General features: G+C 42.0%; 1 protein-coding gene across 1 annotated transcript in view; it reads left to right on the forward strand.

The window, feature by feature from the left end:
- Nucleotides 1-25,978, forward strand: part of RFX4 (regulatory factor X4) — a 103,080-nt gene that overhangs the window by 49,746 nt on the left and 27,356 nt on the right. Inside the window, exons 10-15 of the mRNA XM_025204908.1 lie at nt 790-848; nt 2,677-2,821; nt 7,816-7,910; nt 10,172-10,289; nt 22,729-22,848; nt 24,151-24,312. Of these exons, the coding sequence (XP_025060693.1) occupies nt 790-848; nt 2,677-2,821; nt 7,816-7,910; nt 10,172-10,289; nt 22,729-22,848; nt 24,151-24,312 (699 nt within the window). The remainder of the gene's footprint in view (nt 1-789; nt 849-2,676; nt 2,822-7,815; nt 7,911-10,171; nt 10,290-22,728; nt 22,849-24,150; nt 24,313-25,978) is intronic.

The following is a 25,978-nucleotide window of genomic DNA, read 5'->3' on the forward strand; positions in this document are numbered from 1 at the left end:
TTAGAACATAAAGTAGCATAACCTATTGGATGTTGTTGGTAATTTTCTTACTTATGCAAAAATTACAAAAAGTTTGTCCTGAGAAAATTCTTGTCCATTCAAAAATACTGAGAATGCACAACAGTGAAATTTGTTCTGATATATGTAAATATTGGGACAACAAACTTTCTAATAACATTTAAAGTATATATTTTAACATCCTCTTGTGCAATATAGAAGGAATATGAGATAACAACAAATATGACTTCAAATATTTCTGTGGTCTACTTGCTTTAATCTGCAGATGTTTGGTGACTATAACATGAAAGTAAACTGAAGTACCCTCTAGTGTTTGCTTGCACTTGATGCCCAGCTCTCCAAAAAAATTCTTACTTCAAGGCATTTAGTGTTTACTGTTGTGTGTGCAATCCTATAAAAACATTGCTAGGTACTAGTACGCATTCAATTTGATAGACTGGGATTACAGATTTTATAACAATACATGTATACAGCCCAAATTTCAACTATGAAAGCCTTAATAAGATGCTCCATGCCTTCCTGGGGCAGTCAAATCATCATTTACTGATACAAATGTTATGAGGTTTTGTTACTACTGATTGAAGCACCCAAATGAAGTTAATATTTGACAACTGAGTCATTGATATGAATAATAAATAAGAAACAAATATTTATTTTACCAGAATAGGAAAATCAGTACATGTAATTGTTGCTATTTTTAACATAGTACTTTGAAAAACCAGTCTCTTTGTTTAGAATGTTATATAAATGTGTAACTCTATTTTCCTGCAGTGTCCAGAAGATTTTCTCAAATTCTTCGGCGACAGACATCATTAAATCATCTCTGCCAGGTAGAGATATTTCAGAGTTACCCCTCTAGTTTATTTAATACCCTTTTGGCTGACTTTTGATAATGTGCCGCTTGGATATTAAACAGGGAGCTCTTTGAAACATGAGGCTTTCACAATTTGATAATATTTGTTACAATCTTCAGATGACCTGGAAAACTGTCAAGAGGGTCAAAAATATGTCTTTAGATAGTGGTGTCAATCCAGCATTCTTTGAGCACCCAGCACTACTAGACATTTCTGTGCAGTAAAATCAAGATCTCATCCTAAAAGACGGTTTTAGACTCAGTCCAGCCTGTGGAAATCAATTGGAGACATTCCATTGGTTTCAATGGGTTTTGGATCAAGCCCTAAAGGAGGGAAGCAAAATGCTTGTATGAAAAACCGAAAAATTCAGATCTAATGTGTCATTAAACCTCAAGTAAAAATGAGGAAAGTACTCAGGAATTTCAAGTGTAGAATTACAATCAGTGAACATCTGTGAGTATTTTTAACCCTGATTAAATGATGCCATGAGTACAATATAGAATGCATAGGGCCAAATTTTATACTGGTATAAACCAAAGCAGCTCTCTTGGCTCTAGTGTTGCTTTACCCACTTATAGCAGCACAGGCCTTGTCTCACAAGGCAGAGCTTGCGTATTCTATTCATGGCACTACTTTTGAAAAGTATATCTAATGTCCAGATCAATGCCCTTAGAGCAGAGGACTATGCAAGAGGACAAGGGAGGAACATTCAGTGAAGGCGAGTCTGTACTTCCTCCATGCTGTCCCTGGGAGCCCTGCCCTTAAGCACATTTGCTCCTGCTCTGCATACCTAGAAATGAGGCAATGTTGTCATTCTGAGGGCAGTGCTGAGCACGTGCCTGCAGCAGAAAGCCCAAGGGGGGTTCCTGGCATGTACTCAGTGCTGCCCTAGGTGACCTTCTTGCTTTAATTTCAGGCACAGGCCCGCACAGAGCAGGAGTGAGTGGGCAGGGTGTGCTTCCCAGTGGTGCTCCTGGGGGTGGAAGTGAGGAGGCGTGAATGTGTCCTGAGGATCCCCTTGTGGAGTCCTTCCTCCATTCCTTTTGTAGTGGGGGCAGATTTGCAGACTAAGCTGTGAAGCCTGTCCAAAACCGCATGGATCACCAGGAATCTTTGTGGATCCAGGGGGATCCAGAGAAAGCCAAGGCCTTCACACAAAGGCCCCGGTTTTCTGCATCAAGCCTGGCCCCCAACTGCTCCTGATACTAGGAACTCTTCAGGCTGCAGTAGTTCCTAAGGGGGAAGCCCTTGGGAAAGATAATACAGTCCCAACCTGGTTTGTCTTCTCTGCTTCATTTACACAGAACTAATGTGTGTTACTTCAGCCCCGTATCACACCCACCTGCCTTAGCCCCTTGTCCCTTACCTTTATGCAGACCCTGCATCCATGGAGAGGCCTGGGCATGGTCCAAAGGAGGGACAGGCAATGGTATAGAGGCAGATGAACCCCTTTTCATGTAGCTGAGGGAAGAAGTGCACACAGAGGATCTCTGCCATACACTGAATAGGGGAGGGATATGGAGATCCAAGCCATTGTGAGACTTTTTTTCTTTTTTAAATTTATTTTGGACTGGAGTAGAGCAAGAAAAGCAGTAAAAATATTGCAGACTTGAGAGTCCAGTGAAAGAGCAGTTAGATTAGACATGCCTGTCTGGATTTGTAGTTTGTGGAAGGGGGCAGAGAGGAGGAGCAGGGACCAAGAACCATCTTAATGAGATGATGGTTAAGGAAGCATAAAAGGGGATAAACCTATTTTTTCACCTAATAAACCATGAACTAATGAGTAGATTGGATTGGATTATAGGCTTCAAGAACGGTGATCCACAGTGCAGATATTACATTCCAAATGCTAGAGGACTGGAGGAATGTGGATCTGAACAGCATTACCAAACAAACTCTCTACACCATGGAGGACTCGCGTGAGGAGCACAGAAAGCTCATCATACAATGTAAGAATAGAACCCCCATGTGAAGTATGGTGAACACCTTCCTGTCGGATACAAAACACAACAGTAATAGTGTTGTTCCGTTTTATAATGTGTGAATACAGTGAATTAATGTAATAATTAAGAGATACTGTAACAAGGGAGTAGAATATCATCTGCTGGCTACTGATCACCGGCTGCTAAAATAAATACTGAAATGTTTCATCCAAATGAAAGGTGAGGCAAAGATGAAAGGTTACATTTTGACACATGGACATGGACATGGATAATGTTAAATTGAAGTTTATTTCTAGTGTTTTAAATGACTGATGTAGCTCCTGGGCCTTGTCCAAAACCTGCTGAGGTTAATATAAGTCTTTTCTTTGACTTAAGACTGTGGGTCCAGCTATTAATCATTTTATCTGATGGAATATAGATGTGGTGGTTTTTCCTGTTATAATATCATGGGATGCCTTTTGGATGGCTTTGACAAGAATATTATTATATATTTGAGTCACCTGTAAAGGCCTATAAAAGAAAAAAACCATAGGCCTTACACAGCACATTTATGAACAAGTGAACTTTTTATTGGCTGAAATTTCATAATGACTTTCTCTTGATCAATACCTGTCATATGCCCAGAGAATATATAGGTTGACATCATTTTTTTTGGTATAACAAAGGGCATGAGTTGAAGAATGACTTTCAGAAAGCTCAGAGATGTGCTTTCTTAAAGTGGCAAGTTGCATCTAGGGTGAAAAGCCATCCACTGCAATTGCAAAATACTTAGCAGAGTTGTCCATACAATGCACAGTTATAATCCTAAAGCAGCACTTGCTGCACATCTCTTGGTGTTCTACACTGAGGTCCTAAACATGGGTACAGTTGCCATTAGCACTATTTCTAATCTCTGCTCTCACTTGGTATCCTGAAAGTAACACAAGCTCTCCCATACACCTCACATTTCTCATTGAATTCAGGAAGCTCCAAAAAGCAGGTGGTTGACCATGTATTCCCTGACCATCTCATGTTGGGAGATGTGTAACAAGGTAGCTGGGAGCTCGGGGCAGTGGTATGCATAGGAGCAGTGGTAACTTCCAGCTGCTGCTGTGACACTGGTGCAATTGCGCAGCTGTGGTAGCAGCTGTTATTTTCCCACCCCCATAAATTAGCACCCAGGGCTGCTGGCCTGGCTGTCCCACCGTAGTTAAACTGCTGCCTGCTGGCTCCACTTCCCAGCAGAAAACTGTTTTAGGATTCTTGCCATTTCCTCCCAGCCTTTGGATTTACCTCCTGACATGACTCTCCTTCACCACTGATGATTCCAGGTTTGAGAGGAAAGAGCCAGGAGTTGGCAGCAGAGAAGGCAGACTGTACTGAGAGTCAGTCTCGGGCAGGGACAGAGTGGAACTTCCTGAATTTAAGAGTCCAGATTAACCTGTTTCCTAGCAGCCAGAAGAGCTCTCTTCTCCTATAATGTCCTTAGCACCCATCCCCAACCCCTAAGAATTAGCCAGTTCCCAAAACCTTAATTTGTAATTGTTTTAATAGCCATGGCCTTGATTCAGGAAAACATCCATATTCAGGAATGATGCTTAAAAATGTGCTAAGCTTAGGTATGTGTTTAAAAGTCCCATTATAATGAAATATAATCGTAAGAACTTTCCTGACCAGGGATGGATTTAAGCACATGTAAGTGTTGGTAGGTAATCACTCTGCAACAAAAAAGGAAAGGCGTATGATGGGACATAGAGGAGAGGCTATTTCAGAAGCAATAATCCAATATAAATGATCAGGCTTGGATCAGGATTACTTTGAGATGTGTGTAGACATGTGGCATTTACTTTCTCTCTTTAACTTTGCCATAGCTTCTCCCTCAGTAGAGGCAATTTAAAGACAGGTAAACAAGAATAAGTCTACCAGGATGTAGTTCTAAAGAGTTTACATTTTTTGTTAGGCCCAGTGCAGCAAATGCAGTGCTGCTGTTGCAATGTATTTTCCATTCTACAAGAAAGCTTAGAGCAGGCTTGAAAATCAGCTTTGTCCCTTTTAAATCTCCAGTATATATCCTCACACACTATCTTACTGCTATTTAAGAGCATTTTCTTTTTCTATACTAACAGTAGTAAGACAACTTTCCCATGTCTTGCCACTTGCACTTGCATTACAGTAGTGTCTAAGGCCCCAGTAAGGATTAGAGGCCATAGTACTAGGAATTGTACGTACATGCATCTAAAAGATATTCTCTGCCCCTAAAAGCTTACTAATCAATTGATTTCCCCATCCTCTTTTAAGTCTTGGCTGAAAGGTATAGATAGAGAAAAGCGATTCAAACTTTTCACACTATAAAGGAGACTGATCTAGGTTTGATTTATTTTGGGTGAAGATTCAGATTCTTATTTTACCTAAACTACTTTATCCCTTTCCAGTGCACGTACATACATACCATGTTTAAACAGGTCCCCCCTCAGAGGGTAATATTTGATCCTCACTTTATAATGGCATTGAGATTTCTTAATAATAATATTGCATGTGGACTTTCAGCACCCTTTCACAGATTACTGGTGTTGGGAAATCTCAACATTTGTCATCCATAGGGCACAATTTCCAACTATAGTACCTGGAAAAACATCTTTGAGCTATGCAGACTTATACTAAAACTGTTGCAGTCACTTATTATTACAGAGAGGCTCATTCACCTTGTTAATAGTACGATACCCTGCTTCGGTGATGTGGACACGGGGGTGAGTAGCTAGAAGCCTAGAAGTTGAGAATTTGAGGCCATAGCAGAAGTGCTCATGGTGCGACCATGTCAGTCTCCAGTGAATCTGTGAATTCTGCTAAAAAACTGGTCATAAGGACATAAGAAAGGAAGTAATATAATTGCTTATGTCCTGATTTCTCTCTTATACTCCTTCTTTCATGTCCCTGGGAGAGCTGTCTGTGGCCACAGATGAAACAGGTTCTAGTGGTAGATTCTAGTGGTAGAAATTTCCATCATCAGATATGCTTCCAGGAGAGGGAACAGTATAGGTGTTCAGCCTACAATCATCCCTTCACCCCTGCTCCTGAGACCAGGGTGATCCCAGTCTGGGGAAGGCATAGGTAGCAGTGGCTAATCCATTCCTGTTCCCAGAATGGGAAATGGAGGACTGGGGACACCCAAGTCTGGGGAATAGGCAGGGAGTCTTTCCCTGACATTTTACTCTCCTCCTGTAGAGAGGTCCAGTGCCAGGTCGTGGCACACACAGCATTTAAAGCCTGTGGGGCTGGGAAAGCCCCCTGAGCCCAATTTCTGACCCTGCTGGCTTTGAAATCCCCACCAGGTTGACACCAGGTTAACACCTGGAAGATCTTTCTTCTGGAGGGGGCATGTTTCCCCTGGGAGAAACTGAATCAGCATTTGTACCCTTGTAGTTTCCACCAAAAGAGTGGTGATTCTCCTGGTAGAAATGTAATGCCTGTGACAGTCCCTTTAGGCTACAAAAGTAACTTTATAACCAGCCCTGGGTAAGGGAAGGTATATAGGTGCCCTTCCCCAGCAGCAAAGCAGACAATAAATTGTGATCCTACCCTTGTCCCTCTCCTCATGCTTCAAAGGATGTAAATTACTTCACCTGTTCTGTGAAGCAGTTTATTCTATGCCTGGCCAGAGCCTCAGGTCAGAAGGTGGAGACCGGCCTCCTCCTGTTGATCTGTATTGAGCAAGAAGAGTCTTTGGTTCACAAAATAGTGAGGGGAAAGCAAGAAAGGGTTAATTCCTCAGCATTTCCCAGCTGTGCCAGCTTAGCCCCTTGTAATGAGCAAAATAAAATAAACTCCTGTGCTGCATCACAACTGTATGTAGGATGAGAAAACTCTTAAAAGCATTCCAGCTGCTTGGCCATTTCAGCTGGCAAGAGCACTGCCTGAACTACAGCATGCAGGCCAGTGTGCTGCTCATAAAACTGCCCATGCATCTGGAAGGGAAAACCTTCTTGTATCTTGCTTTTTTTTTTTAGTCTCCCTCTGACATTCTTCTCTAACTGCCAGCTCAGAGTTTGCCTCCTCCGTCTGCTCCCAGCATCTGTTCTAATGGTGGGAAATTCCTCTCTCCTGTTGTTTATAATTAAGTATAAAGGGAAATGCACAGCACATTAAATCATCCTGTGACACAGCAGGTATAAAGTATCTTTCCTCTTGATTTACTGGACCATTTTCTTTAGCTCAGTTGCAGAACAATTCCTTGAGATGTTCAGATATATGACTCCTTGTCTTCCAATAGCTTCTTCTCATAAATTAACTGGAGACTCGCAATTTTAATTGACACTTGTGAATGACTTGCCTGGTTTTACTTTCTGTATTAAAAGAGAGAGAGCGAGAGAGAGAGAATCAAAGGCATTCAGGCTGTCTTTGGAAACTCCCTCGTAATCATAATATTTGTGTGGTGATGATCACTTCTTTTTTTTAAAAGTACAAACTTTATTGGAAATAATGTTCTTTTGCTTGTTTAGCAATAGAAAGAAATAATGGGTGCAGTTAAAACATGATCTTACAGCTAACTCGTTGTGCACTGGAGATTTACAAATGAGAGGCCTATCAACAATACTTACCCATTTGGTGTTTAAAAGATCCTCTATGCATTTCTAAATCAATTTCATGCATGACCTTTTTCATCACCAGGGTCAAAGCCTAGCTTAGTGCTTTGCGCGGAGAACACCATAAACGTATTTTATTTCCGGGCAGGCAGCTGAAGTTTAAACCAAAAGATGATTTCAAATGATTGTCCCTGATCCTGCTCCAGCTGAAGTTTTTTAAGAATCCTCATTAATTTCCACGGGATCAGGATCCATAGACCAAGCACAGGAATGGCTTTAGCCAGAAGGAGTACACATATTTAATAGTTAAATAACTGATTGTGATTAGCTGAGCTAATTGGCAGCACATTGTTGACGGTTTCAGATGCTTTTCCCCCAGTCTTGCCTTAAAATGGAGTTAAAGTTCTGATTTGGGAGTTTTTTTCCCCCTTTGTTTTCTAGTGTATCAAGAGTTTGATCACCTTTTGGAGGAGCAGTCACCTATTGAGTCATACATTGAGTGGTTGGATTCCATGGTGGACAGATGTGTTGTGAAGGTTGGTAAATGGGGGTTAGGATTTGAGTTACGAGTGTGCGCTATCAAGTAACAGGTGTTTAGCATGGAACAAAGGTCCTGAGTTTGCAAAATCTGGATCCAAATTTCAGACTTCAGGTCAGGGCTGCTCAATGCCAGTATTTTGGTTTCTTCAATTCCATGTGCCAAGTTTGGAGCTGGATCAGAGTTCAGATGTCAAGCGCTCTATCACACCTTCTTCCCTCATATACAAAGGTGTAGGTATCTGATGTTTTGATTCAGATTCATCTCTTAAAATGATGCAACACAGGAGGTGGATGTGATAAATCATTATTTCTTTGAGAATTTTAGCTGGACTGATTATTATTAGGGGTGTGCAAATGAGCCGTATTTGATTCAGATTTGGATTCAGCCCAAATCAGGGACAGTGATTTGATTCATTGATTTGGATCACTGTCCCCAATTCAATTCAGCCGAATCCAAATCTGAAGATTTGATGCTGATTCGGAGAACTGGCGATTCTGTCATAGACACAGCTTTAAATGTTTTTTCTACATACCAGGCACGGCTCATGAACACGATGGTGGGGGCAGATGGAGCCCACCATGCGATGGTGGGGCAGATGGAGCATCTCACAGGAGCTGGGGGGGGCCCCCCGCATGCTTGGCGGCGAACCTGGAAGTGGACCGGAACTACTTCCGGTCCACTTCTGGGTCTGCTGGGGAGCACGTGGGGGCCCCTCCCACTATGCCCTCCAGCTTGGCAATTGGCCAGGGGGGCGCATGCTCCCCAGTGGACCCGGAAGTGCTTCTGGTCCATTTCCGGGTCTGCTGCCAAGCACACTGGGGACCCCACACACACGCTTCCATGGGACACTCCATCCTCCCCAGCATCTCAGCATTGACGAGCTGCCCGGTACCTTGAGGTTTGTAGGAAAACCATTTAAAGCTGTGTCTATGTCCAACTTGCCAAATCTTTCTGAATCTCTCCAAATCGATTCAGAGAGATTAAAGGGTCTCCTGATTCAATTTGGATGCAGAGATTCAGCCACCAAGTCAGGCCAAATCTCCGCTGGATTGGATCAGGGACCGTAAGCCTTGCACAGCCCTAATTATTGTCATCATTATTTATTTTAGTGAATAAAGATTAGTGAATAAAGATTAGTGACTAGCTCATTATTCAAAAAAGGGTAAAGGTAAAGTTGTGTGATTTTTAAGGAAACTTTGAAACATTAGTTACTGACTTGTGACAAATCTTATATTACTTAGTTGGATGCTGAAATGTACTCACAAGTCATATGAACATTCTTAGCCCAGCAGGCATCAGCACGTTGTAATTCAATGCTATGTAATTATACAGTTCCATCTACCTATTATCTTACATCATGGTTGATAATATATTTTATATTTACTTGTTCTATTGGAAAATGCCATTTTGTTTCCAGATTTCACTATGAGAGTTGATCAGATAATTCATAAAGGATATCATGTTAAAAATCCTACAGTTTTTTCCCTTTCTGCATGTGTCTGTTACTTGAAAATATTTGATTTTTTGGGAAATTTCTTTTCACTGATCCATTGCTACTATTAGTTATGACTGATTATAAAGGACTTGTTGCTGTTTCCATTAACTCCTTAAAAGAACAGACTTTTCAGAATTAGGTATGAATACAGAAAACATGTATTTGAGAGTGTAAGCTTAAACATTGCTTTCTGAAAAAGTGTTATTGCTGATGAAACTTGATTATATGAATGTTCACAGAAAGTAAGCACTAAAAGTGATATAAGTACAGCAGAAGCCAAGTAGTTTAAAAATGCAAGTGAATTATTTTTGCAGTGTAGGCTTACCAGTATTTATTCTAAATTGGCTTCCTGAACTAGATAATTACCTGAACTAGGTAATTTGCTTCCTGAACTAGATAATTATCAAGAATCAAATTAAGATAAGACCAGAGGATGTTGTTAGGCTGTCTAATAAATTCCTTTATTAGTTGTAATCTAGATGTAACCCTTGCAAGCACAAATACTATGATTTAGAAGTTATCAAGTATTGTTCTATTGTAGATTTCCTCTTTGTGCAGACTAATCTGTACAGAACTGTCATGTATTGGGTGGCTTCAAGTATATTTATTATAATCTTTACCCTACTTTTCTTTAACATGCAGCTAAATTTATGATGAGATGTGGTTTTCCAGTAAAGCAAATAGGCAGACATGCACCACATTGGACAGTACAAAATTATAACAAAAGTTTATGTATGTTATAAATATATATTTTTTTGTAGGTAGCTGCCAAGAGACAAGGTTCTTTGAAGAAAGTAGCTCAGCAGTTCCTTTTGATGTGGTCCTGTTTTGGCACTCGGGTGATTCGAGACATGACTTTGCACAGTGCACCCAGCTTTGGTACTTTTGATTTTATTGTAATGGTTGATTCTTGCAATAGGAAATGCTGTATCCAAGCTTGTGTTTCAAAAAAGAGTTTTTAATGAAAATGCCTATATTTTCACATATCTGGGACTTTTTAAAAAAAGTGTCAGGTTGAAATTTTCAAGGCACTTACTAGCAGCAGGCAACATTTGAACAAATTCCTTTCAGTTCTTTTTGAGTTCTGCAAGAGTGGGGAGGGGTATGCCTTCCCGTTTTGAAAGAAGATTGTCCTGTTTCTTTTCACACAGAACTGAAAAAGTAGATTCACTTCGATCTGGTATGTAAACAGTCCGTGTTGACAAGTCTGTGCATGCATAAATTTAATTAGTTAAAACAGGAATGATTGAAAACAGCTTATTTTACTTGTGTCTTTAAATCTGAACACTTGCAGTCATTTAGAGATGCCCTGCACACGCAGGAGTGTTTTCATAAGTGCGCTCATCTCAGCATGTGTAATTAGGAGACTAATAATAATGAAATTGTGAGGGAGCAGTACTGAGTTGCTGGCATGTTTTCTGCCCACAGGGCTTTGCTGTTTTCATTCTCTGAGGTGGTGCTCAGTTCTCATCCATAAAGGGACCTACCTTTTATAGATGAAAGGCTTCTGGGTCTGATGCTTTTTTGCTCCTGATCCAGTTAAGGTGCACGGAGCAAGCAATGGGGAAGCAAGAATTCGGTGTCCTGCAGACCAGTTCATGGGGTATTGAGGAGCTGGCAGTGAGGATTTGGTACTCCCAGCCCTAAGCATTCACAAATCATAAATCAAGCTCCCTAAAATCATGACATGAAATTAAGAAAACATGAAAGAGTTTTTAAAAAATCCTTTCAGATTATTTTGATTTACCTCCTGGGCTTTTCAATCTCTTGGACATACTTAACTGGTTGTATCTCTAAGCTTTTCTCCACAATCGTGAAGACTAGAAACTTATTTATTTTAATGCTGGATCTTTAAGAAGAATACTAAATCTTTTGATTAGAAAGCATGAGAGTCAATACTCATTGAGTCTAGCTGGACCCATGGCTTCCTGCTGATAGAGGTTCTAAGCATAGCTTTTCAACATGGTCCCTTAAGCCACTCTTGGCAGACATTGGGATAGTGGCAATATTAAAAATTCTATGGACTGTTTTTTCATTCTCTGAATTGTGCTTAAGTACCAGGGCTCTGCCTACATCATATTTCCACCCCCTCTCATGCTCATTCTCTTCCCTTAATCACCAGACCTTTGTCCAGAGTGGGAGCTCAGCTTGCTCCTGTTGCGGAGCCCAGCTTGCTTCTCAACACTGCAGAAATCCCTCTGCTCAGAGTCTGAACAAGCACCCCATTTTGAGTGCAGGCATTTCAGGTCCCTACTCGACAATGTGCATGCAGGCACAACCCTGCACATATGCAATAATAATAATAACAACTATGATTATGATGATGATTATTACTGTTGTTATTGTTGTTGAAACTGCACAATATTGAAGTTGCACATTTAAAATTGTTAAAAAAAAACAAAGTTGAAAAGTTACATTATCTCTCTCAAGCTTCATGTATGCAACAATTTAAATTCCCACCTTGGATAAGCATGTAGCCCAGTACAATATTCTTTGTTGTAAACTGTATTTCATAAAAACATAGGCTATGGAAAATAGCTAATGTTGCTGTGAGAAACTTGACTTTTGCATCTCATGCTTCTTGCAACTTTAAGTGTGCAAATTATTCTACATTTATCCTGTGAAGTTTTTGCATGGATGGTTTGCTCATGTCTCCCTCTTGCACACAACTTTTTCTATGTGAAATAAATAATATAGGGGTATACTGAAAAGATTATAATTGTGGTCACTTGTTTTGTGCATTTCATGGCACTTTGGCATTATAATTGGGTTGCTACTGTAACAGATTTTTCAGTTTGGTGGAGGAACCAAAAGCTCAACAAGTGTAATTGTTGAGATTCTACCTAAAACTGGAATAGGTTGGAATTGCAGGCAAATGAGGAGTATTATTATTATTATTATTATTATTATTTGGAAGCATGAAACCAGGAAGAGATGTTATCCCCTGCCTCCATCCCTTTATATCCTAGTAGTTAGAGCATTTACTGAAGATGTGGGAGACCTAGGTTTAAATCTCTTCTCAGTCTGTTTCAGATCAGGGATTCGAAACTGCCTCCAGCCTCCCAGTAAACAGCCTTAGCTAGGGGATGGTGGAGTTACTCTAGGGTGAATTTTTTAAATCTCTCTTGTTGAAGCAGTTCCACTTATACAAAGGCTTATATATTCATTACATTAGAATAATCCTTTGGTTGTTAGGACACTTGTCTGATAGGTAAGGAAACCCTGGTTTTGGTCATTGTTTTAATGAATATGTAATTATTTCTATAAAGTGGAACAGTTTCAACAGAAGAGAAAACCACACCAGTAAACCTGGTACTTGAGTCACTGTCCTGTGAAATGGGAGATCTGGTTCAAATCCCAGTGCTGATTCAGGTAGAGAGGGGAATCAAACCAGCACCCCACATCCCAAGTGACTGCATTTACCAATGAACAACTGAATATAAGAGGATAATCACCTTCTCTTCCTCCCCCTTTTTGATTTTGTGAATGGTGCACAAGTTCCTTTGTGAACCTAGCCTAAAAAAACTGAAACATTTGGGAAAGTCAGATTGTTTTGACATTTCCAAATTTTTTTCTTCATATCTGTTTCTTCAGCTAAAACTTTTCTCCAGATTTGCAACCAGTTTAGGATCCACTAAAGCTACATATTTTAGCAAATAGCTTATTGTTGGGGGAAAAAAATCTTCCCAGTCCTGGTTTTATTACTTTCAGTGGAGAAAGATTATGGGAAAATGCTTAAACAATCTGCCTATCTTTTGAAAATCTTCATCCCAGTAAGTTATCCTGTACAGTTTTAGTAAGGCAGATCTTAGTTCCTTACTATATTTCAAAAGAATACTTTAAATAAAATTCTGTCTCTTACAATTTAATTTATATAAATATTTGTGAATTATGTCTATTAAGATCACTTGCTTACAAATAATTATACTATATACTATATCAGTATATACTATATCAATTATTATACCATATACAATATCAGTATAAACATGTGGAAAGAATTATATGTTTAGAAAGGCTATATAATTGTTTTAAAATTACATTTGCATAGTAATTCTTGAAGGCTATCATTTATGTCTTTATGAGGGTACAATGGACTTCCCTGAGGTGTTCTTATAGTAAGCTCACATAAGATGCTTCATTTTAACCAATGTGCACTAGTTCTATGAATAAGGACGTGTATTTATCTTTCCTGGATTACTTGAATTTCCCTCACCCTAGGCTCAGTTCTGCAAATCCACTGATGTCAGGGGGAGTTTTCAGCGAACAAGTATTGCAGTTCCTTAGAGTACCTAACAGTACCAAACAGTAAGGGCCAGATCCCAGCATAACAACTTGCACTATCTCTTGCACATATTTCTCCCAAAAGGGTCAGAAATGTTACTTAAAAGCAGGAACCAAATTATAATCTCTTGAATGAATGCAACAGTGCTCTAATGACAAGCCATTGTTTGATTCATTTTTATTGAATTAGAGCTAAGCAAGTTCCAAAGCACCAATTATCCCCTAAATTAAAACAAATCAGAGCCAGGACTCAGGAGCTCGTTGTGGGCTTAATTTAAAACAGTTCCTCCGATACTTATAGTATCCTGTGCATTTTTAATCAGTACTATACAATGAAGTGAAACAAAGACGACATTGATTTATTGTTTTAAATATCCTCTTCTATATAAATTTGTTCTTATCTTAGCTGAAAATTTGGGCATTTTGGCTACACTGGAGACTTTCAGCAGACACTGATTTCATTGGGCTTCTTTTTCATTTTCAGTAATAAACAGTGCCAGACACTTACAGTATAATTTTTGTAAACAAAGAATTATCTGAGGGAGTGTTTGAAACTAAGATATGATAAAAAGCATGTGGCTGATGTTGGAGTCATTATTATATGCAGTACTAATATATGCTAGCTTTGAAATTACTTCATGATAAGGCTACAGAAAGTTTAGGTATCTGCCACTGGACTAGCTAGCTTATAGCCTGAAATAACGTACAGATCCAAATCTGTGCAAAGCATTTAGGCATGGTGACACTGTCATGTTGAAACAATCCCTGGCAAACAAAAGCTCATCTTTCTCTCTTCTTTTCTTTTTTTTTTACCCCTCTTCTGTCTGTGTATCAAAAGCACAGCTGGTGGCAATGTTTGGGCAACGTATCCTGCGTATAAAAACAACTAATTAGTAATAGAAGGCCCTAGTCTTTTCCATATCTGTATATGTCAGTGCTTTAAGAAACTTGCACATAATTTCTCTTTTTTTAATAGCTACTGATATTTACTATGCATTAGCTGGGCAGAATGGGTGTAACAACATCATGATTGCATTACATTTGGTCCTTCTGAAAACAGAGTTGAAAGCAGATTAGCACTGTAGCTACAGTATCTTAGTTGATTCCCTGCCCCCCCTCCCCCAATTTATTAAAGGAATATATAGCTTACCAGGCACAGTAGGGATCTTTTCTGTGTCTTAAAATACTTGAAAAACCCAATCGTAGTTTCCTGCTTAAGACAGTAGCTTTCAAACATAAGGCAACATAAATGGTTGTCTATAATGATGAGCTTTTCAGAGTAGTAACTAAAGGACGTGTCCTACATTTGGTTTCAGTTTGTATGTTACATTTCATTTGACTCACGCAACCTATAGAGTTAGTGCATTTACTTAGAACAATTCAACTGGTCTGTTTAGTGTCTTATACCAACCCTAGTCAAAAAAACACTACACAGACTCCAAAAATAACCAGAGAGAGAAATAATTATAAGGAAAAAGAGAAAGTGACAAGTGGTCTGGATAGTTTTAAAATAATAAAGATTTTATCACCCCAAGAGTTTAAAAAATCAAGAATTAGGCCCTCAAAATATTGAGATTTTTGTTTTAAAAATAAACCTTGGGTTCTTTGTATTTGCCTTCTAGTGCTTGAGTGTTTAGAAAGTTATCATGTGATAACTCCTGTCCAATAGCTGAGGGTTGGTGGAAGAGCATCTATAATCCTGACACATGATAAAAGCAGAAGAGGATACTAATAATCATAATTATCTAAATATAGGCCTGACTCTCCTGCTTCCTTGGTGCAGTAATAGTTCCACAGAAGTCAGCAGGGTTACACTGCTATAAAACTGGTGCCAAAGAAAGATCAGGCTCATTCTAGGGCCTGATACAGTGGAGCACCATCATTGTTAAATCAGAGGAATGGAACGGTTAGCTGGCCCATAGCTTTCAGAGCATGGTTAAACTGAATAAGATTCTGCCAACACTGCTGCTGATGTTTAAGCATTTTGAAAAGGTTAATCTTCTTCCATCTTCAATTTTTAGAAGCTTTCCAATTCAAATGTTTTGTAAGGCTAAACCCATGCAATGCGTGAACAGGGCTTTCTTCTACGGCTAGCGAATCAGTTTTACCTTCTATAATGTGGGTGAGAAATGCTGCCATTTTGATTTTCATGGGTGCAAATGGAGAATCAAGCCCTTTCTATTCATTTTCAGAAGGAGATTTCCTCATCATGGAGCATGGATGTGTCTAAGTTTTGGACAAAAATGTCTTTAGGTATCTTATCTGATCATGCTTCAAGGACACAAAGACATATGTCCTCCCTTCTGTATATAGGCATGACGCACATTAATTACAATGGCAGTTATGCATGTGTGCGCTGAAAAAATGCAACACAGAGACTAGAGTTGTCACAACAGGAAACAAGTGTGTGTGCACTTGCTTTGAAAAACCTAATTATTAGATAGAATTGCATAATGGCATGGGGGCTTTCAAACTGCTGTTCCCACTTCCCACTTGTACAGTCTGTCTGCGCAAAGAAGCTAATATTTATGGAATAGCACTAGCCTCCCATAGGTAAGGTAGAAGCTAGTTCTCAGCAAGTTCAGCTTTCAAATGTGTCCTCCAAATTTCCTCAACAGAAACCAATCGTGTTTAAATATCCCACATATCTTTTTCCAAGGGAGACTTTTCCCTGCCTGAGAAGTGTGGTAAAGGAATTAAAAGTTATACTCTGGGAAGGGCTCAAACATCTGCCTATTGGAGAGAAAGTCATACCTATGCAGCCTCCCTCCAAACCCTGAGTCCACTGCTGACAATTATCCCCATTCACTGGGGCTCCTTCCTCCCAGTGTTGCTCACAGGCTCTTCGGAGACAGGGACTCTAAGCATGGTCTTGAACAGATGTGGGCAAAATACGGCCTGTGGGCTGGATCCTGCCAGTGGCAGACTCCATTTCCCAGCCTTCCTTCCTGGGCACCCACCCATCCTCCCTGCACCCACAGCCAGGGGCAGGACCTGCATGGGTAGGGTGTGTGGCAGGGCAGCTGGGATGGAGTCATGATCGAGAGTGAGACGTGTGGCTGGGGCCAGAGAGACTCTGGGATCTTGGTGCAGGACCACTGTGTGGCCAGGGGTGGGGAAGAGCCATGATCTGCTGCCCGCATGCACCTGATGGGCATGGGTTCTACAGACAGGGGTGTGTGGGGAGTGGATTGGGGCTCAGCCCCTGCCCTGGCCCTGACCCCAGCAAGATGGGTGGGTGGAGTCAGGAAGATCCCATGATCTTGGGGTGGTGACAGAGTGGGGCTGGGGCAGAGCCACAATCTGCTGCCCGCACACCCCTGTGATGAGCACAGGTTCCATGGAAAGGGGTGTGAAGGTAGCAGGTAGTGGCATTGCTTTGGCCCCATGCTGTCATGCCCCAAGATCTCAGCCCTGGCTCTGGACAGCTCCCTACCCAGCCACGCACTCTGCCTATATGGCTCCATTGAGACAGCATGGGTCAGGGGCTGGGACAAAGCAGCATGCTTTGTGGGCAGAGGCATGCAGGGGGCGCATTGTGGCTCTGCCCTGCCCTGGCTGTCACCAAGATCTTAGGGTCTCTGTGTAGACTGGCCAGGAGTTGCATGGGCAGAGCGCGCGGCTGGGTGGGGAGCTGTCTAGGGCCAGGGCCAGGGCCGGGAGTTTGGGATGGTAACAGCATGGGGCCAGAGTCGAAGCATAGCTGTGATCCATGCCCTGCATGCTTCTGCCTGCCAAACCCGCACTCGTCACAGGGATGTGCAGACAGCAGATCATGGCTCTTCCCCAGGCCCAGCCCCATACTGTCACTGCCCCAAGATCCTGGGGCCTCCCCAGCCCTGCCTACCCATCTCACTCCCAGCTGCAGGCAACCTCATCCCAACTGCCCAGCCACGCACCCTTCCTGTGCAGGTCCTGCCCCGAGTGGTGGGTATGGAGTAGACAGGCTGGGGTGCCTGGGCAGCAGGGCCAGGTTCAACAACAGCAGCTCTGCAAGGGCTGCTGAGAAATGCAGTCTGCCATAGGCCTGATTTACCATTTTGCCCACCCCTGGTCTTGAACCATGCACTCAGGGCTTCTCTGAGCTGTCTTCTTGACCTAAATACAAGTCTCCACTGCACCTAAGCAAGAATGAGCAGGAGGGGCTTATTCTGTTGACAGTGAGCACAGGGATGGCAGGCTCTCTCTGTGCCCAGCTGCTGCCTTTGTGATCTGCAGAGGGTAAATGAGCTGGAGCCCTTCGTGTAATAAGAAAGGAGGCAGTTGGCAGGATATTCCTTGTGAGAGATACTCAGCTTTGGAATTCAGTCTTGCATACTTCTGGTTCTGAAGGAGCCCAAATCTGTTGACTTTCAGACACAACGAAAAAGCCATCTCTTTGCCAAGGTTTTGTGGAAGGATGAGTATGCAGGAGGTTGGTACTGGGGGGCTTGAGTATTTTGTGTCTGTGGGAGGGATTAATTTCTGTTTTCAGTTGGCTGTTTTCTATAGTTTTGGCTGGTTGCTAGTCTTAGTTATTTGCATGAGTCTATTCACACCTGCTAGAGATATTAGGCAGTTTTTTTAATGTGCCAAGTAATTCAAAATAGATTTAGGAATGTAAAGGTTAAGGACAGCAAGGCACCTCGTAATTCACTGAATTTACTACTCTGCTATCACAGGCAAGCAGGTCATGTAAACTTTTCCATAAACAGATCAAACTTCCCTTCACAACTTCTTTGGCTGTTTTAGAACCTCACAGCTTTGAGAGATAGAAACCTTCTTCTAATTTCCACCTAAATGTATTCACGTTCTACTCTTCTCTTGTTAGTGTCCTTCATTTCTTCTCTTGCTGGTGTGCTTTATTTCAAACAGCTCTTTTCCCTCTCTGGTATTCACCATTTCCTCTTGTATATTTATAATTTTCAGTCATATCCTCTCTCCATCTTTATTTTGCCAGGCTTGACAAGTCAAACCCTTTTAGTCTCTTCTTTTCCTACATGCCTTTCATTACCCTGATCACCCTGGTAGCCCTGCCTTCATTTAATCCAGTTTGAGCTCATCTTCCTTGAATATGGGTGACCAGATTTGTACACTGTATTCCAGGTAAGGGCAAAGTGTTAAATCTCACCTGCTACTTTATTACTTGCTTGCCCAGTTTTGATAAATCTTTCTACAACTCATCACCATCAATTCTGGATTGAAATAATTTTGTATCATCTGTCAATTTTGCAACTTCGCTATTCATTTCCTTTTCTAGATCATCTGTGAATATGTTCAACAGAACAGGCTCCAGCACAGATCCATAGGAGACACTCCTCTGTTTACCTTCCCCTAGTGGGAAAAGTGATTGTTTTAGTTCTACCCTTTGTTTCTTATTTTTAACCAATTTTTGATTTGTAAGAGGACCTTCCCTCTGAGCCCATGATAGCTTAGTTTCTTTAAGAGCTGAAGGTAAAGGATCTTGCCAAAACCAGAAATCAAACAGAAAACTACCAAAAAAAGTCTAGCACAGTTAGATTTTGCAAAAGAAATTAGAAAAAAATATTAAAAGATTCTTTAGTTGTACAAAAATAAAGAGAACAGGGAAAGAAGTGGGGGTACTATATGGCAAAAGTAGGTGGAAATTCAAGGTAATTTAGATATGCCTGAGATTTCAGTAAGTTTGATTGGCCAAGTGCAAGACAGTTAATGGGAATGATGGTATGGAAAAGAAAATGAGCATTAGCAAATGCATGATGAACAGGTCCAGGGAGGTGATGCTTCCCCTCTATGCAGCACTGGTCAGGCCACAGTTGGAGTACTGCGTCCAGTTTTGGGTGCCGCACTTCAAGAGGGATGTGGAGAATCTTGAGAGGGTTCAGAGAAGGGCCACTCATATGGGCAGAGGCCTGCAGGCAAGGCCCTACAAGGAGAGACTGAGGGACCTAGATCTCCTCAGCCTTCCCAAGAGAAGGCTGAGAGGTGAACTTGTGGCTGCCTATAAATTCATCAGGGGAGGGCAGCAGGGAATATGAGATGCTTTATTTACTAGGGCACCCCCTGGAGTAACTAGGAACAATAGCCACAAATTGACAGAGAGCAGATTTAGGTTGGACTTTAAAAAGAACTTCTTCACAGTGAAGGTTGCCAAAATCTGGGATGGGCTTCCAAGGGAGGTGGTGCTCTCCCCTACCTTGGGGGTCTTCAAGAGGAGACTGGACAAGAACCGAGTTGGGGTCATCTGACCCCAGCGCTCTTTCCTGCCCAGGGCAGAAGGTCAGACTTGATGACCTACTGAAATCCCTTCCAACCCTAACATCTATGAATCTAACATCTATGAATATCCAAGGTGGAAGCAAGGCTCAAATTGTTCAGTGCACTGAAGTTGGTGGTACTGGATAATTTCTAGAATAGAATTCCGGAATATCTGGCATATAAAATTTCCACTCAGGAATGAGATCTTGGAGTCATTGTGGATTGTTCTCTAAAATTTTGCAATAGCAAGAATGGTTAATAAATCTAACAAGTCAGAGTGTTATTTAATGATTATCTGACCCTGACACCCTTTAAGAAGGGGGAAAAATGATCCAGGCAACTACACTCTTGCTAGTTTGACCTCAGTATTACACAAGGCTTTAGAATACATTTTCAAGGCAAGAGTCATTGAAGACATGAAGAGGAAGACAATGAAATAATATGCTCAGGCTGATTTGATATGGTGCTAGATAAGAAATTATTAGTTAAAATAGGGAAGATGAGGATTAGTACTAGAATTGTAAGCTGGGTAAGGAACTGATAGGAGGACAGGAATTAACTGTATTGAAAGGGGAAGTACTGACCTGGGTGGAGATTAGGAGTAAAGTTTCCTCAAGGGGCTGATTTTATTTTATTTATTATTTGTGAGAAAAGGAGGTCAATCGGGGACAAATATTTGAAGATCTGTCATAAAAAAGAGGAAGAAGAAATGTTCTCCCTTGCTGCAGAGGGCAGGACACAAAGCCATGGGTTTAAATTGCAGCAAAACAGATTTAGATTAAATCTCAGAAAAAATATCCTTACTATACAATGGAGCCATCTGCTTGGGGAAGCTGAGGAATCTCTTTCACTGGAGTCTAGGCATCTGTCTGGGATGGTTTGGGAATAGCATATCCTGCAGGTTTTGGATTAGATGACTCGTGAAGTCCCTTCTGACCTTGTGATTCTATGATTTAATATTTTCATTAATGATCTTAGCATAAAAAGTCTGAGCTTGTCAATGAAATTTGCTGTTGACACAAGGTTTGGAGGCATCATCACTACAGAGGAGACCTGTAATATCAAAGAGGCAAAAATGGAGGATATTGAGATAAAATTAATAGAAATGGGATTAAATTTAATAGCTCAAAGTGCAAAGTCATGTACTTAGGTACTAAAAGCAAGAATTCCTGCTATAAGCTGAGAGTTCATTAGTTGGAAACAACCCAGGAGGAGAATAACCTGCATGTGCTAGTTGACTGTTGGATGACTGTAACTGCACCTCCCCGCCTTAGTATAATGCAGCTCTGGGGAAAGGCAGGCACATGTGATCCTAGGACGTGTGAGGCAAAGTATTTGCAGCAGAGACAGGCAAGTATTATTGCCACTGTACAAGGTCTTTGGGTTGAGCACAGAACATGCCTAATGTTCTTAGCATTGGAAATAAGTCTGTTTAGATTGATAGCAGTAAAAGAAAAGGGAGCACAGAATAAATAAAGCAGGCTGAAAAGGTGCTGCTTTTTGAGGCATCTGCAATTATTGCTGACATCAACATGTTTGGAAAGTAGTGGGAGACCACATCAGCTGACTTATATTCAGAGATAGACTGGATAAAGCACTAAAGATGTACAGTAGAGAATCCTGGATGAGCAGCAGATGGATGTTTTTACCTAATGTGTCTTTTAGTTTCTTGTTTGTATGATTCTGACATCCTAGATTGATCAAAATTGTCATATCAAAACATATAATTGAGTTATCTACTTTAGTATCCTAACCTGGCCTGTAATTATATCTGATGCATCTGAGAAATGCCCAAAACTTGCAATATTGTACTTGGCTAATTTTATAATGCTAGGGTAAAAGAGGAAAGTACTTATCTAGTTCTTAACTAGATGATCAGTTCACATCATAAAATATGATATTTTATCCTTGTAAATTTCTAATTCAGTTAGTATAACTACAACCCTTCAGTCATGTAAATACCTCTGCTAAAAGATAAATTTAGTTATATATTCAGACTGCAACTAGCTGCCACAGTGCTTCCTTTTGTAGCAATTTGTATTAATGACCATCTTGTCACAGATAAATAATGGTCTTCAGTCACTGATAATACTAACAACCTTACCAGAGAGTTGTGAAGAATTTTTTTTGTTTAAGTTCCATGTAGATGGTACCATTCTCCAGTTAACTGAAATGTGCTAGCAGAAACATAATCAGCCTCTAATTGAGGAGGTAATGAAGGAAGACGAGGCACCAGGAACTAGTTTCTGACTCTTTACTATAAACTTCCTTTGTCTTTCTAAGAAGAGTGAAGCTCTGAAGGCCTGTCTAGCCATCTTAAATATTTTCTAGGCCAGTATATATTTAATAAAGAATATAGTTTTCTTACTTTGATTTATTTTGACTTTCCCATCCATCTAATCTGTTTTAGTAAGTGTTTTGGTATAGAAGAGGCAGCTTGTTTACAAGACATTTCTTGATCAAGATTTGTAATTGCTACAAAATGATACTTATTTGTCAGGATACTTTGCTTAGGAACTAGAATCTAGACATAAGCTTAACTTCTGAGACATGACCCAGGAATTCACATCACCTGTATAAATCTAGGTATGAATGCATGTTGGCAATCAGAATCCAGATGAAAAAAAATACCTTGACCTCTTAATGTTCCTTTAGTGTTGCAGATGACTCACCTTTAAGTGAGTGACGTACTTCGATAGCAGGACTATGCAAGGCCAGTGGTAATTACAGTGCCTTTTTAATATCGTAATTGGGTGTGCAGTGCAAATACTGAGACCATTTATTGCTTTTTTGTTTGTTTACATTACTACATTACCAGGGTCCTTTCACCTTATTCACTTGATGTTTGATGACTACGTATTGTACCTGTTAGAATCACTTCATTGTCAGGAGAGAGCGAATGAGCTAATGAGGGCAATGAAAGGAGAAGGAAGCACAGGTGAGTATTTTCTTTGCAATTCCTTGCATACCTATGATAATTTTAGTCTATAAGATTCACCCGTTGCTACACATGGGCATTTCATTATCCCCATTTCACCCCAGCAAAGTCTATCCAGAAAGAGAACATTCCTTTACAGCGATGTCATTATTTGAAGTCAGTCAGTTAGGAGTCTGGAGTCTCTGGCTTGTAAGTGCCCTGAAGCTAACTCTGATCTAGTCTTACAGTTTGCTCCTGGTCCTACTGAGTCTACTTATGAAAGTCTGACAATTTAATTCCTAAACACACCTTTCAGATTTGAGAAAAGGGTTTTTTTATTGATGGTTTATACCAGCTAATGTGCAAAAGCCCAATTGCACTTAGATGACCCTGGTCCTTATTCCTTTCTTCCTTGTACTGATTTAATTGATTTCAGTGGACTTATTCTTGATTCATGCTAATGCAAATGAGAGGGGAATGAGTGAAAAGTTAGATGAATGCCATCATTTTTGACAAATGGATGTTCAAGTCCCAAAGTGAAATCTATGGTCTCAGTAGAAATAACGTGATTCTCAGTCCTGCTGCACTCAGTCATTCTGTACTGACTCAGTAGTACAAAGAGAGCAGCCACTGCTTGTAACCTCCATCTTTAGGATGCATCTTGTGACAGGGAGGTTCCAAGAAGCATACAGTCAACAGAGGGGACTTCCATCCGCTATCGCCTCTCCCTCCTTGCAGCTGCCATTAATTTTAATGGGAGTTGCATGGTCACCTCCCCTAAACATCTTTGAAAACTCAGTCCTCCATTTTAGAAGAGACTTAGTTTGTTGCTCCTGAGGTTTAGGAGAGTTAAGATGGTCCATTAATTAAGGCAGTAGCCTGGGATGCGAGAGACCTGGGCTCAATTCTTTATTCTGCCAGTGGCCTAAGGCAGGGTGAACAAGGCAACCACCTTGGCTGCTGACATGGTGCATTGTGGGGGAGAAAAAACATGACTGCTGCTGGCAGCCACAGACGCTTGTGTAACCTTGAGGAGGTCACTTAGCTTTCTTGTGCTTCAGTTCCCCTTTTGTTGTATAAGATAATGCCATGTCCTTACTTCCCTATCTTCCCTATACTTCCTATACTTCCCTATCCTTACTGAAGATACATTAAATGTTACTAGAGGTGTAACTAGAGGAGCATTTAATTTATGCTATATATCCTGAAATGCAGTTGAATTTTGCCTCTGAAATATATATTTCTCATGTATATGATCTCTTGTATGAGGGTCCATGAAGTATATTTAACAGCATCTTTTATGACTTGTCTTCTCATCTGCAGCAGACATACGAGAAGAAATAATACTGACGGAACCAGCTCCTCCAACTCCCTCCCCAGTGCCATTCTCCCCAGCTAAATCTGTCACCTCAGTGGAAGTGCCCTCTGCACCCTCACCTGTTAGCAATCAGTCCCCAGAGTATGCTGGCATAGCAACTACTACAGGTAGGTAGGCTAAACAAACCTGAATGCATGGTCTTTGATATACTTTCCCCCCACCCCAAACAATTGTTATTTAAGAGCAAAGATTGTGAGCCCTCTGCTGAGAAACTGACCCAACATCTGAAGAAAATGCTCCCAAATGGATTCAGTGCATGTTCAGTATCAACAATATACAGAGATCTTTCCTTTCCATCTTTTGAAACGTGGCAGGCAAGTAGTACAGCAGAAAAAAATCTTAATGGATTCCTGTGCATTGTTGCCCAAAGTTCTGAAAGTTAGAGATATAGATTCTGTCCAGATGTTTATCGTCTTTAGAAGTGCAGGTCCCCAACTTTATTCCAGATTAGGGGTACACCAATAGAGATTTTTTGGGCTGATACCAGTGGCTGACTTTAATGAGCCATAGTGGCTGATACCAGTCCGATTCTGATATGCGGCCCTGCAGCATGGAGAGCTGTGTCTGGCTGGTAAGTATGTTGTGAGGGAAGGGGTGGAGGGAGGGAAGGGGCATGGGGGGACAGATCAAGGCCCCCATGCTGTGGAAGGGTGTGGGGCTGGGGCAGCGGCAGATACCGCCCAGCCAGGGCAAAGCAGGGCGTGGAACAGAGCCGCAGCTCATACAGGGGGTGCAGGGAGGAGGGGGTGGCTCCTGCTGCTGCGCGTACCAGGGAGAGCATGCGTGGGGGGGGTATGCCCCCCAGATATACATGCAGGGCAGGGTGGGCTGCCACTGAGGGCTGGGGCTGGGCCTGCACTTGAGGCAGGTGGTAGCAGCACTGGGAGGTGGGCTTGGGGGGTCTATGGTGAATCTTGGGGTGGCTGCAGCCCGCGCAACCTCCCTATCATCACTGCCACTGCCTGCCTGGCTCTTCTTGGCAGGGAGCTGGGCCGGGCTGCACTCGGGGCAGGTGGTGGCAGCACTGGGAGGAGGGTTTGTGGGGGCTATGGTGAATTTTGGGGTGGCTGCAGCCCCCCCCAGCCCCCCTATCATCACTGCCACTGCCTGCCCTGACCACAGCCTGGCCCAGCCCCACACTGGGAAGAACCCATCACAGTCCCAGCCCCAGCTCACAGTGGGGCATGGGACAGAGCTGTGAATGGCTTGGCCAGAGAGTTTGGGGAGTGGGTGGCAGCTCCCACTGCTGCACCCTCCCTGGGAAGGCATGGGGGGAGTGTACCCCTGGATCTGCGCACTGGGCGAGGGCGGGCTGCCACTGTGGGCTGGGGCCAGGGCAGTGCTGGGCTCTTCCCAGTGGAGGGATTGGACTGGGGCTGCGCTTGGGGCAGGCAGTGGCAGCACTGGGAGGGGTGGCTATGGTGAATTTTGGGGTGGTTATAGCCCCCACAATAGTCCCACTCCCAGCACCACTGCCACGTGCCTTGAGTGCAGCCCGGCCCAGCCCCCTGCCGGGAAGAACCCAACGCTGCCCTGGCCCCAGCCCACAGTGGCAGCCTGCCCTCGCCCTGTGCACAGATCTGTGGGCACACACCCCCCATGCCCTCCCAGGGTGCATGCAGCAATGGGTGCCCGATCTCCCCCACACCGCCCCCGCATCCAGTGCTCCACCCCAGCTGGGCAGCACCTGCCCCTACCCCACTCCCTCTCTCACCACAGGGTCCTCAATCTGCCCCCCTGATGCTCCTTCCCTCCCCACATCCCCCTTTCCCT

Source organism: Alligator sinensis, unplaced genomic scaffold, assembly GCF_000455745.1.
Source record: "Alligator sinensis unplaced genomic scaffold, ASM45574v1 scaffold267_1, whole genome shotgun sequence".
NCBI classification, from domain to species: Eukaryota; Metazoa; Chordata; order Crocodylia; family Alligatoridae; genus Alligator; species Alligator sinensis.